A 13,892-nucleotide genomic window follows, 5' to 3' on the forward strand; every position below is an offset into this window, starting at 1 on the left:
GTCACAAATTACCTTATCTGACTGACATTTGAAATACACATCTCTGAAAACATTTTCAATAAAAATGGCGTTTTGGTCTTCCTGTAAGTTACTCCTTTTACTTTTCGCTGACGTTTGCGCTAACGCAGTTAGAGACCAGCATAAAATTAAAGATTTTCTGAGATTACATCAACTGGAAAAAGGTAAGAGGTTATTTCGATATTTTCCATCAATCGGTTGATCGCGACGACTGAAACGATTGTTTTCTTGAACGCATATTTATTAAAATGTTTCGTCTGCTGTCTGACCAAAACTGCGGGTCGGTAGATGGACCAAAATGAAGATTTTTTTTTCCCCCAATGACCCACGGAAAACATATATCGTTACCCTCGTATTGATTTGTTTTGTACACCATAAAACTCTCAGCTGCTTACTGCTTGTTTCATTTCAGAGCAACGCTTTGCTGAAACACCGGTATACACTCATTGTCCTAATGGTTACGTACGCCATGATGACTCTTGCTACGTACTGGCACATGCTACTGTCACCTGGCCAGACGCTTTGGTGAGTTTACTTTGACCTCAAATTAAGACTAAAAATTAGTAAACAAAATGGTGTATAGCTGCAGGGTATGACTTAACCATATATGTTTGATTGTTGTACTCGGTAGGTCTATTGTAAATTATTTGGTGTAAAATACTTCAATTAATATGAGACCGACAAAGATTATTTATTCCTATAGTTTGTTATGCTTTTACTTTCAGGTATATTGTGAGGCGTACGGTGGCCACCTTGCCTACATAGAGTCAGAAAGGGAGCAGCACTTTCTCGAAGGGTTGTGAAGGCCTTTAAATGGTAAGTATATGTGGGAATTAGTCTTATTTCCGACTTTAAAACTATTTTTTCGGGTTTTAGAAGGAATTTAATTAAACTGTAATACGGCAAAAGGAGTTTATTTTAATTGATATGAAAAAATTAGATTTGTTATAATTGTACATTTACTACTTATTCCTAGACTGAACAGGAAGCTGGTGGTTTTACCCAGGCGGTCACCCATGCTTGAAAAATTATCTGATGGGCCCCTGGGTTCATCTTTCATCATGACAAGCTGGATAGTCACCATGTGACGTATAATTGGCGTCAGTGTGATGTAATAGACTGAAGATTAGAATTATCGTTTTATGCTTTACGATTTCAGCGGGTGCGACTGACCACTATTTCTGGATTGGAGGAACTGACACTGTAACTGAGGGTGAATGGTTTTGGCTCCCTGCTGTTAAGCCTGTCAAGGTGTTAGAAAGAACACACATTTTAATGATTATTCGAGTTTTTGGCAAACCCATTAAGAACAACAATCATGTATTATGTTATGGCGACCAAAGGCTCAAAGAACTTTTTTACAGATAAAATGTTACTTTGTTGTTTCCTATCGAATCTTTTTAATGGAGTAATGGCCATTTTCAGTTTGAGATATAGCATGTAAATAAGCATTTTGTACTGAATTATTTTTGTCTTTGTGGATACTACGCGAATTTAAATTTGAAAGATGCCTTTTCTTGCAGGATATAGCAGTTTATGTGGCCCTAAACACATTTTTTAACGTGGGCAGTGATATTTTTGTCTTCAAGTAAGCTGCTAGTTGTTTGAATTTAAGAAATGAGTTTTTATATAAATGTTTAACTTACAAGAGTTGTGCCTAGAGACATATTATTGCTATTGTAGTACACTCATTGGAGTCCTGCAAACCCAGATAATGACAACCACCAAGACTGCATAGCGCTGTATAGTGACGGTCAATGGGATGATGGTTGGTGCGACACTAAACATAACTTCATCTGCGAAATAGAGTAAGTAGATCTTAACATCCATGAATAGACTGGGTTATAAAACCAGTAATATCTCGAGCACACTACAGCCTGTCGATGTGTACATCTGTACCATATCACAGGAAAGTTAGAGCAGTTTGATTTCAATCTAACAATGTGTCGAATAGAAGCAGATTTCACCTACAATTAGATATTGAATATGATCTTTTCAAAAAGAAACCCCATTAACTCAGTGATGGCAGCTCCTTTCAAATAATGCTTTCCTTATATACAATACAGATGCGTTTGAAAATTTCATAAATATACATTCATTATATTCGCCGCCATTTAGACCATCTTTACCATCAATTTAGAGGAAGTCTGTAAAACTCTTACAAATAATCATGACAGCAACAATCATTTTAATCATATTTTATTTGCACCTTTCATATTTGCGGTATAAATAGCTATAAAAACAGAATTTTCACACAACACGAAAGAAATAAGACAACGAGTACTTTCAACATTAATGATTGTCATCCCCTTAACGAAAAGCATTATATTTTGCTTCATTCAGTCATACGTTGAAGGATTAAATATGAAACTTTAAAAAAAATACGCAACGTATTTTAAAGGTATAAGTATGAAACGAACAATGTGTAAGTTTCTGTAGAATACGCAACGTATCATACAGGTATAATACGAAACGAAAAATATATATATTTTTCAGAAGAATACTGAACAAAATGTTTGAAATTAGACATACTATTTGTATTCAACAGCTTTGATGAACTAAAGTTGTAGAACAGTTTCAAGTTAGTTCGTTATATATATAAAAGAATTCCACCCCCCTCCCCCGTAGATTCATCAGTTAAATAGAGCCCTTTTAAAACTAATGAGTTATTTATATCTAGGTTGAAAACAGACACTGACCAGATCGTTGGATAAGCAAGAAGTATTTACATTTGACTTGCTTTTCATTTTTGTGGAAATGGTGATTTTCTTTTAAATAAATGTATACCGATATTCAGTTCCGTTTTTATTAAGTTCCAGAGGTATTGGCATACCGACATGTACACCATACCTTTGGCCATTTACAAATATAAAATGTGTTGGACAAAATATCACTTATACATATACAATAATAATTCTAAATATATTGAAGTTTTTAAGAAACAATTTAACTACTGTAAGTTTTTTCCTGCTTAACTGCATAGCAGGATAGAGAAATTGGACCAATTTCTTGAAAAAGGAATCGATTTAATCAATAATTATTTTGTCGTCTTCAGTAATAAATTACTTCACGATTACAGCAAAATTTATTATTAAACGATTAATTATGATTGTTTGGCATTTTAAGTTTACTTTCTTTTGCAAAAACCACGTTGAACAAAGATCTGGTAATCTTTTTTTTTCTATTTCAGTAGTGCAATATATTGTGATAATATTACTAATTTTGAGCTTGAGTAATGTCTGCATTGTGCTTTCACGGTCTTAGCTGATAGAACACAAAATTCAAAATAAGCAGACAAGATTTGTTTGCTTAATCGTACAGTAAGATTCTTATCTTGTGACCTTACCAGAAATGCTTTTGGCATATTCTTTTAAGGACAAATATTCTGCATTGCAATAGGACTAAGGGCTTGGTGCTTTCTTTGACGTATTCATATTCAGATATTTACTAAGAGGTTTACAACTGACTTGGTTGTGCCTTCTTGCCCGACGGCTTTAGCCCGAGGGCCATTTTGAAACTAAGCGTGCCCTCATATGGCTATAGGCACACACCTGCCGTTTATTGGCCATTTTATTATATACCTTCTCTTCATATTGATTTTTGTATTCTCAGTTTTTATACTTTCCACAAACTTATAAGTATCATTTGTATTGCTTTTTGTCATCATTATTTGAGAATGGATCTTAAAACGATTCAGCGCCCTTTCAATCGCCATAATGACGTCAGGACGTCAGGACGCACGGGCGTTCTGGTTACTCGGGACCATTATGATTATGGCTCATGGGGCAGATGGAGCCATTATGGATCAGTAACCGCAGACCCTGGTGACCGTTTTCAACGGCATTTTTTTTACTATTTATAATAAGGTTTATCATAAATAAGAAATAATATATCTCATCGGTGATTTGTCGCTGAATAAATCACTGTTTGGAGTTCAGATGCGAAGGAATTATATCACGAGGGCGTAGCCCGAGTGATATAATGCTACGCATCTGAACGACAAACAGTGATTTATTCAAGAGCAAATCACTAAATGAGATATATTATTTCGATTCTAACACGTTATCAAGGACTTTAAAGTACACCTTGTCGGCATGTATTAGATATTTGCCCGTTTTCAATCGGGTTCTTTTCCAGCGCGCCGTTACGCCGCTTGACGCTATGACGTAATAGTTGTGACGTCAGAACAGTGAATTGTTGTTTAATAAATCACTGTCTCCAGCCTTCTTTGTTTAATAGGAAAATGAATCGGATCGTGTTAGAAACTAAGTAGTAAAGATTTGACGTTGACGTCGTTGTAAGTAAACGAGACGATGTTCGAACTGATTTGGTCTAAAATGTAAAGACAGAAGAAATTTGATTTTTCAGCAGTAAAAGCTAATATGTGATAATAAGAACATTCTGTTTGTGACATTCTACAAAGAATTGAATAAAATTGATAAAATGCTCGACAGAGCCTCACGAAAGGTGAAGGGGGGCACCTGGGGTCTTCCTCCACCATCAAAGCTGGAAAGTCGCCATATGACCTATAATTGTGTCGGTGCGACGTTAAACCCAACAAAATAAAAAAAATGATTTGAAGCTTACCAGTTTAATCTTACACATAAATCTTTGTAAAATGTTTGAGTAGTAAATCTTACTGATAACGAGACTCGTAAATTATTTTTATTTATAAATTTTGTAGCACAAAATAAATTTATTACTGAATGTGGTAGGAATAAGCTTGACCGAGACTGTAAAAAATAACGCAGCGATTTTCCTAGCGAAAATGCATGTGTCAGTCGTGCGGCAATTGTGCTATATTTCTTTGTTTGTAGTTGTGTATGCTACACAAAGTGAACAACGAGATGAGGTAAAAGACTTTCTGAGGATTCATAGACTACAACGAGGTAAAACTTTAATTATATTGATAGATGTGTGATGGCGGAAGTTGAACTATCATCAAATTTTACAGTATTGTTTAGGATTCATAGGCTACAACGAGGTAAAACTTTATATGAGCCGCACCATGAGAAAAACAACATAGTGCATTTGCGACCAGCATGGATCCATGCTGTTCGCTTTCAAAGTCTATTGCAGTTACAGAAACCGTTAGCAAACAGCATGGATCCTGACCAGACTGTGCGGATGCGCAGTCTGGTCTGGATCCATGCTGGTCGCAAATGCACTATATTGGTTTTCTCATGGTGCGGCTCAATTATATTGATAGATGTGTAATGGCGGAAGTTGAACTATCATCAAATTTTACAGTATTGTTACCTCTTTATCTCAGATTCATTTATTTCAAGATTGTAATGTATCATAACGGACATGATAGCAAAATACATGTTATTATCAGGCAATAATTTCTGTAACCAAAAAAATAATACAACAAACAACAACGCTTTTTCAAAATGATGTTTATTCGTGTTCTTCGCTTTGCGATTTGGTAGTCACCTGTAGGACAGAGCCATCCAGTAAGTTAACTTATTACATACTCGTTTCTATTCCCCTTTAAGTTACACTGGTACCGGAAACGTCAATTTTTTTCCATACCCTGACGCCTGAATTTCATATCGGGTGCGTGACGTAATTCAGTGTGTGTTGTTGCACTATTTTTTCTATTTAGTTCAGTATTGTCAATCCTATTCAGCTATTGAAAATATTTATGGTATTTACATAATATTTATACTTGTAGATGCGTATGTAATAAAAATGTTATTATCTTTGCATCGGGAAATATGCACTCGTTCTTCAGCGGAAGAATATTGCGCTCCTAAAGTCGCGCAATATTCCCGCCGAAGAACGAGTGCATATTTCCCGATACAAAGCTAATAACCTATAATTATAGTCTCAAGGTTACTGCAAAGAATACCCTGGCCATTGTAAATTACTTGCAGCAAATTACTAATTGCCGATTTTAATTTATTGGCGAAATTTGGCGAAAATCTCGGGGAAAACAGACAATTTTCCTAATATTCGCAACTACTGATTTAATGATATATTGTTCCTTGATATTCAGGGCGGCGTCACATTGATACACCAGTGTTTAGACATTGTCCAAATGGTTACACACGTTACGACAAATCTTGTTACATCGTAACAGAAGCTGTTGTCAGCTGGCCTGTTGCACTGGTAAACAACTAAAATTAGTATTCTTTAGTTCATCGAGATATTTTGTAGGAAACCTGGTTCTACGATACATTTTACTAGAAACCTGGTTTTAAGAGACATTTTGCTGAAAAGCTACTTCTACAAGATGTATTATAGATTTACTTGAAACCTGGTTGTGCGCCTTGCTTGAAACTGGTTTTGCAGGAGACAGACCTGGTACTGCGAGATGTTTTGCTGCAAACCTGTTTCTGCGAGATGCTTTTGTAGGACATGGTTTTACGAGATATTTCACTTGAAAAATGGTTCGGTGAGATGTTTTGCTGAAACCAGGATCTGCGAGATATTTGCTGAATCCTAATTGTAAGATGATATTTTGCTGGAAACCTGGTTCTGCGAGACGTTTCGCTGGTAAGAGTTCCTGATAAGAATCGGGGGATAATTGGAAATTTTACATAAGTATTTCGATCATAAGTGAGTGTAAGCAGATCTAATTATTATTTAAGAAGTCATAGATGCCTAACAATGACTTGCTGTTGAATGAAATCATTGTTTATAGTTCAGATGCCACAAAATTATGTCACGAGAGTGCAGCCTGAGCGATATGATAATACGCATTTGAACGTCAAAGATTTTATGCAAGAGCAATTCACTGCCTGAGATTTATTATTTCGATTCAAACACGATACCAATGACTTGGCGACACCCACTAACAATTTGCCATTTTTTCCATCGTGCCGTGATGACGTTTGACGCTAGAACCTGGTAGAAGTGATTTTGTAGCATAATAACACACAGTTTCAGTCTTCTTAGTTTAATTAGGTTTGTAAATCGGGTCGTGTTATGATCTCGTAAGCATCAAAATAAAAGATGCCCTATAATTGTATTATTATTTCAAAAATGTTTTGGGGTTTCAGGTGTACTGTGAAGCATTTGGAGGACATCTGGCTTACATAGAGTCCCAGAGGGAACAAAAGTTTATTAATGCATTCCTAAAAACGGTCAATCGTAAGTTAGATCTACTTCCTCTTCTACTGAAATATTTTAATTGAATCAGGTTAACCAGATTTCGCGAATTAAAAAAATCTTATGTACCAAATACCAGAGTACGGTAATGATGAATTTGGAGGTATCAACATTGTTTATTTGAAACAAAATGCTTCTTGAGTAAGTACGAAGACTATAATACAATGTTCTTTTTATATCATTAATTAAAAAAACAAAACACTATTGTCTTGCAATATAAAGGGAGATCATTATGTTAATCCTGTAGGTATATTCGTACGGAGATTTATATTTTCTTATTCTTTATACAGTCCTGGTTTATTAAGTTAAATTTTAATACTAATATATAGTTTTCATATATGTTCTATACAATGTAAACATCAGCGAGAGTTACTAGGCAATACTACTGGATAGGAGGAACGGACGCTGTAACGGAAGGCGAATGGTTCTGGGCCCCTGCTGTAAAGCCGGTGACGGTACGATAATTAAATCTTAAATGATACATAAAAATAAGCAGGCTATAATGTATGGTGGCATATTTCTGCCACGAGATAGCTAGGTATGCATAGCAATCGCGATATCTTAAAAAAACTTGAAAAAGCAAAGTTTTCTAAAAAGATGGTCTCCGTAGTTTCCCGGAAATATCATTGCAATATTTTACATTATTATCTCGATACCTTTTGTGTAAACATCAACAGCTGTCATTCATAAGCTAGATATCTATCTCGACACTTCCAAAAATGATTTTTATATTTCAAACTTTTCTGAAAAGTTTGTCTCTTCAACCTATAGTTTCCTGGAAATGTAATTTATTGCGATCATAATGTTTTCAGAAAAATTAATATCTTGCTTTCTTGCTGGAAAGTATGGAGGCGTGTTTCTGCCGGGTTAGCTAGGTAGCTATCACGTTAATATTGTGAACTTTCCAAGATTTTTTAGAATTTTTCATTTCTGAAAACATTTCAGCAAAACATAATATGTTCTAGATGTTTTATTTGTTTTCTGAAAATATTTTAGCGCAACATTTCACCTTAATGCTTAAAAACTACCACGAGATACTTGGTAGCTATCACGATAATATTCTAAACTTTCCAGAACAGTTGTGAGTTTTTCTGAAATATTTTTTCTAACTGTAAAATTTTCAGAAAAATGCACATATATGGTGGCATATTTCTGCCACGAAATAGGTAGGAAGCTATCGCGATAATTAAAAAATTAGCTTTATAAAGCGATTAATAGTCGAAAATAGTAACTTTTGCTGAAATGTTTTCAGAAAAATGCAAACATTTCTTGGAAGGTTTACAATCTTTTAATGATAGCTATCTAGCTTCACACAGTAACTTTCAGAAATAACGATGATTTAAAGTAATTCTGTTTACACTGTTTAATTTACTTTAACTTTGTATTTTATAGTAGATAATAACCACCATTCTTTCATTAGAAATATTTTGTTTCTAAATATCACTAAAATATCCAACGGGATACTAAGAAGTGTTGTGTCAAGATAATTTGTTTCTTGTAAGCTCATTTCTTTTCAATTGATAGGAAAGTTGTTGTAAATCTAAACCCGAGAATAGATTTATTTAATATGGCAACGTTCCAGGTTTAATTTTTTGAGGAGGACCCTAAATGATATCGAGAACCAATTCAGTGTGTTTTTTTGGTAAGCTTTAGGGAAATGGTGGCAGGGCCCGGCCCGTAAGGAGGGGAGCTCCTGCGAGCATTATTAGAGGTCACCTGAGTAGAATCGACTTTCCGTAAGCCAGCTCCTCCAAGGAAGAATATTACGCCCCAATGTTTCGAACCTACAACGGTGAGCGGCAAGTGATACGATATTTAGCACCCGACCCTGGAGGCCAGTCCGAGTATTTGGTGACAAACTACATAGACGACGTTAACATTGTTGTCATATCCAAATACAATACAAAATCAAGCATATAAATACTCACCGCGTACATGTAACTCCAAGTATATTCGATATAATTCACTTTGAAAAAAAATTAGTGAAACGTGAAGTTTCTTTTAAAAGAAGAGAGAGAAAAGAAAAACAAAACGAAATTTAATTTTACTTATGTTAAAGCGTCACATAGAAAGGTGATATTCAATTATTACTGCAGTACACCAACTGGGGTCCTGGGAACCCAAACTTGTACACGCAAGACTGTGTAGCCCTGTACGGCAATGGTCGATGGGATGACGGTTACTGCAGAGCAGAATGTAACTTCATCTGTGAAATAGAGTAAGTACAATAAAACATATTAAACAGTTTAAGATCAAAATATGTTAAACGTGAATACATACTTGCAAATTAGGAGTTGGCACTTGTCATGTTTTGGTAGAAATACTGCTCTGATGGAAGATTTGTTAAAATGGAAACAGTTTCCTTTTGTACTTCATGTTATTTCAATAGTTTGGAAACATAAATTCTTTACAAACCGTCTGTACTGATTTCAGATATATTCACAAACACTAAAGACCAGTTTCCAATCTAGTGTGACTCTTTCATTGTGAGTAATAGAATTTATCACATATTTGATGGTTCTACAATTTTTTATTGCAGGCTCGATGTATAGTGAGGAAGCTCGCACCTGACAAAATGACTGTATATGCACTTAGATGGAATTTTGGATTATAATAAATCAATTCAGAAAGCCACACTTACAGAAAAGAAGAAAACAAAATGTTACTTACATTTCTGACATTTTTACAGTTCAAAAATCAGTTATGAAATATGGATGAATAGATATACTCAAAAACGATTGAGAAATACATACCTGTACAAAAACAATATGATAGTAAAAAGTATTATCCCTGGGTACGCACTCCAAAACATGAAATATGACACTTAATGCGAATAATGGAAGCATACTGGTCCATGAAAAACTTTGGTGTTTACTCGATGTCCGTCGTGGATGACAAAATTACAACTGTTGACAATACGAAGACGAAACAAGATTCTTTACTTAAACTGAAAATTATCTCTTTTATTTTCTAATGATATGGCTGCTTATAAGTTCAATAAAACTAAAATTCACAAAAAACACTTCATATATTTAAAATGAGCCGCATCATGAGAAACCAACACAGTGCGTTTGCGACCAGCATGGATCCAGACTAATCGCTAACGCTTTCTCTAATAATTGCAATACCCTTTGAAAGCAAACAGCATGGATCCTGACCAGACTGCGCGGATGCACAAGCTGGTCTGGATCCATGCTGGTCGCAAACGCACTATGTTTGTTTTATCGTGGTGCGGCTCAAACAATCAAAAGTAAATAACGTCTTAAAAGCTCGTTAATTGATATAATAAGATATTCCTGTAGGCGGACAATGCCGCAGTGACAAAGTATACATGTAATCTGCATTAGCAACTTTATTTCATAGGTAAGTAATATGCATTTTACCTATCTTGTAACTACAGCTTTCTTGAGACAACAATGTGTGCCTTTTCAAAGGAGACCAGGTACACAGAATTGTAAAATCATTTACGAAGCTGCAGCCCATCGCCGTTACCAATGACATGTCTATATTATAATAATCAAAACCCTAGACATGGATTCACATTGCCTTGTTATATTGAGAATTGCATATGCTAGAGTTATGCTTGTGTTTTCGTAAGTTCCTTTAGTATTGAACATGGTACTGTAGAAAATGCAAAACTAAATCAGACTGTTTGAATGTTAATATAGAATTTGCGTGTGTGACTAGAACCAAATGTACTCCGATTATATAAAAAGAAACGAAAAAAAAAAAAAAAAAAAAAAAAACCCCCAAAAACAACAACAAAAAACAACAACCCTGCTGAACTAGAACCAAAGGGATACATGTAGCTTCAGCCGAAAACTATTCCAATTCTAAAAAAATGAAACACCATAAAAATGCAAAACAAGATTACAAATATTAATCTTTATTCTAAAAGTCTGTAAATGACACCGTTTAGCAAACAGAATATTTAAAGAACAAACAATCCCTAGCCATATTTAGCAGCAAATAGAAGATTTTCGTCTCCTGGTATCTCATTTTTTTTAAATGTCGTATAATAATAAAGAACGAAACAATGATGCTTTTAACCAACGCTGAAGGGACTGAAATAGCAATTTTAAAGTTTTTACACTAATTTCTGATTATTACGACAAAAATAGCTTTACAGAATCTGAACATTTTAATGCTTTACATGGCTAAATTTGTGTATTTACGGACAGTTTTGGACGCAGTTGAGTATTAGGCCTAGGTAAACTTCATTTGGCTTTTTTGGGATTTGCATATTTTCTGGCATGTATTGAAAGCCGATTTCGGCTTAAGTAACATGTACCCCTTTCCCGCCTTTTACAAATTATTGTGATATAATCTTCCCATCTTTTACAAATTATTGTAATATACTCGTAATTCAATCATATTTTTGGCTCTTAAAAGTCTTTCATGTTCTAGAATGGAGAAATGTTTCTCCTTTAATATTCATAATATTTGAATTGTCTTTATTTTATGCATTCACCACAAGGACAAACGAAAAATAAACAACACCACTAACAAAAACAACACCCCCTTCCCCCACCCCAAAAAAACAACAACAACAAAAAAAACAACAAAAAAACAAACAACAACAACAACAAACAACAACAAAACAACTAGTGTTTGAGATCGAGAATCATCAAATCAAAATTTTGTATGGCTAACAGTCAGGTAAATCAGTACCCATTTAAAAATACACTTGTTTACTGTATTTCTTTCTACTCAAAGATCATAATTATTTTCATTTTTTCCCACCATTTCAAAGGAACACGTACTACCTGGCAAATATACCCCCCTCCAAAATATATATTTTGTCCACATTCTTCAAAAAAGATATAAACAGTGCGAAACATCTCTGATTCGTCAATAACTTGCATTAAACATGTAAATATGGGTAAATAACAGAAGAACACAGCTTGTTGTTTATATGTTTTAAACTAAAATAGCGTTAATTATAACAAACATCAAAGAAAAGTATAATACTGTTTCAATAATTTCTAAATATATTAAACTAGAATGTGTCTACAGGACACAGGGTGTGCCCCATTGGTACATTTGTCACAAATAAAGGGCAATAATGGAAATGTTTTCAGTCTTAAGATTCTAAGGGGGTATAGCCTCAACAAACATTTTATGCATAGAATTCATTATTCTAGAACATATACTTTTTGAGCTATGAGCATCAGAACAAAAAAAAAAATAACTCTGTAACTAGGGCTAAAATCTCAAGAAGAATACCAAGTGTGCAAGGTCACATCATGATAAAGACTCGTGCAAGGTTTCATGAATTTACATCAGTTACTTTTTGAGCTTGGCGCATCATTAAGTGAAAAGGTGCAATTTTGACTACTAGTATTTTAGAGGCTATAACTTTGTCAATAAGGGATCGAGCCAGACAAAAATAGATGGTGCCAAAGATTATATCATGATAAAGACTCATGAAAGTTTTCATCAAATTGTATCACATACTTTTTAGCTCGGTGCGTCACAAGGTGAAAATATGAATTTTTGATTATTTCAGGGGCCATAACTCTGGAAATAGGGGGCGGAGCCAGGCGAAAAATAGGATGTGCGTAATTTCATATCATGATAAAGACTCATGAAAGGTTTCATCAATTTATATAGAATACTTTTTAAGCTAGGCGCGTCACAAAGTAAAAAATGTGCATTCTGACTAGTTTAGGGGCCAGACTAATTATAAAAAGTGCGCAAGTTTATATCATGATAAAGACTCGTGCAAGGTTTCATTAATTTTATATGAAATACTTTTCAGCTAGGCGCGTGACAAGGTGAAAGTGTGCATTTTTTTTTCAGGGGTCCTAACTCTAGAAATAGAAGTGGAGCAAGACGAAAAATAGGAGGTGCACAAGTTCATTGCATTATTAAGACTCATGCAAGGTTTCATCAATTTGTATCAAATTCCTTTTGAGGTAGGCGCGTCACAAGTTGAAAATATGCATTTCGGACTATTTCAGGGGCCATAACTTTGGAAATATGGGGCGGAGCCAGACGAAAAATAGGATGTGCGGAAGTTCATATCATGATGTTTTTGAGCTAGGCGTATCACAAACTTGTTTTAGACAGACGGACGGATGCTCGGACAAGATCAAATCTGAAAGCCCACCATTCATAGTGAAGAATGACATCATTTTTTAGGTACGAAGCAGCCAATGCAAAATACAAGTAGACTAATTAAAAGGTTTTCAGCTATTAATAGCTGTTAATAGAGGCGAGGCGTTGGTAAAAGCTGTCGAATTTTGTCAGTTTGCCAGTTACGGCCCTTTTATTGATGAACATTTTGAACAAGTGCCGTTTGATAATTAGTTATGACGAGTTCGAGACTTGTAGCGCTAGGGTGATCCCAGATGATCAAACGCTTACTTATATTACTGTAGGACAGAAAAGCCAAACCACTGAACCTTCCTGTTTCAGTTAATATTCATCGTTTTCTACACATTTCTAAATGCACATGTCACTCTCTTGCGCTCATGATTGGTACAAATACAAATGAAAAATGCGTAGACTATTCTATATTTTCAGCATGACATTTACGCGAGTTGTTCATCACAAGTCGCTGTAAACATCTTGAAGGAATTTTTGCACGAAATAATTGTTCTAAAAACCTGATTTCCGGAAGACAGATTGCCATTTATAAGCTTAATAAACAAATATATCACAAAAATATTTATAAAACAGAGGCGAGCTCGTTATAACACAGTATTCTTTGAAACCATATTAATATTAGAATTTATTGCGTCCCGGCAAACGTC

At 34.7% G+C, this 13,892-nt stretch overlaps 2 protein-coding genes and 1 long non-coding RNA gene across 3 annotated transcripts; all 3 read left to right on the top strand.

Moving 5' to 3' along the window:
• LOC123557538 (C-type lectin domain family 10 member A-like) lies at positions 1-833 on the top strand. Its single transcript, XM_045349048.2, has 3 exons — positions 1-182; positions 431-543; positions 744-833. Exons 1-3 carry the CDS (start codon positions 65-67, stop codon positions 819-821), a joined length of 309 nt encoding a protein of 102 aa, XP_045204983.2. The 5' UTR covers positions 1-64; the 3' UTR covers positions 822-833.
• Positions 834-954: 121 nt separating this feature from the next.
• LOC128557116 (uncharacterized) lies at positions 955-2,810 on the top strand. The gene is made up of 3 exons (XR_008371044.1): positions 955-1,269; positions 1,702-1,826; positions 2,699-2,810. It is a non-coding gene; the product is annotated as an uncharacterized LOC128557116 (long non-coding RNA).
• A 981-nt stretch (positions 2,811-3,791) lies between these two features.
• On the top strand, positions 3,792-10,148 carry LOC123557539 (galactose-specific lectin nattectin-like). Its single transcript, XM_045349049.2, has 6 exons — positions 3,792-4,907; positions 6,020-6,132; positions 7,026-7,116; positions 7,498-7,589; positions 9,231-9,352; positions 9,674-10,148. Exons 1-6 carry the CDS (start codon positions 4,787-4,789, stop codon positions 9,684-9,686), a joined length of 552 nt encoding a protein of 183 aa, XP_045204984.2. The 5' UTR covers positions 3,792-4,786; the 3' UTR covers positions 9,687-10,148.
• Positions 10,149-13,892: the final 3,744 nt, after the last annotated feature.

This window comes from Mercenaria mercenaria, chromosome 5, assembly GCF_021730395.1.
Source record: "Mercenaria mercenaria strain notata chromosome 5, MADL_Memer_1, whole genome shotgun sequence".
In the NCBI taxonomy this organism is placed as follows: Eukaryota; Metazoa; Mollusca; class Bivalvia; order Venerida; family Veneridae; genus Mercenaria; species Mercenaria mercenaria.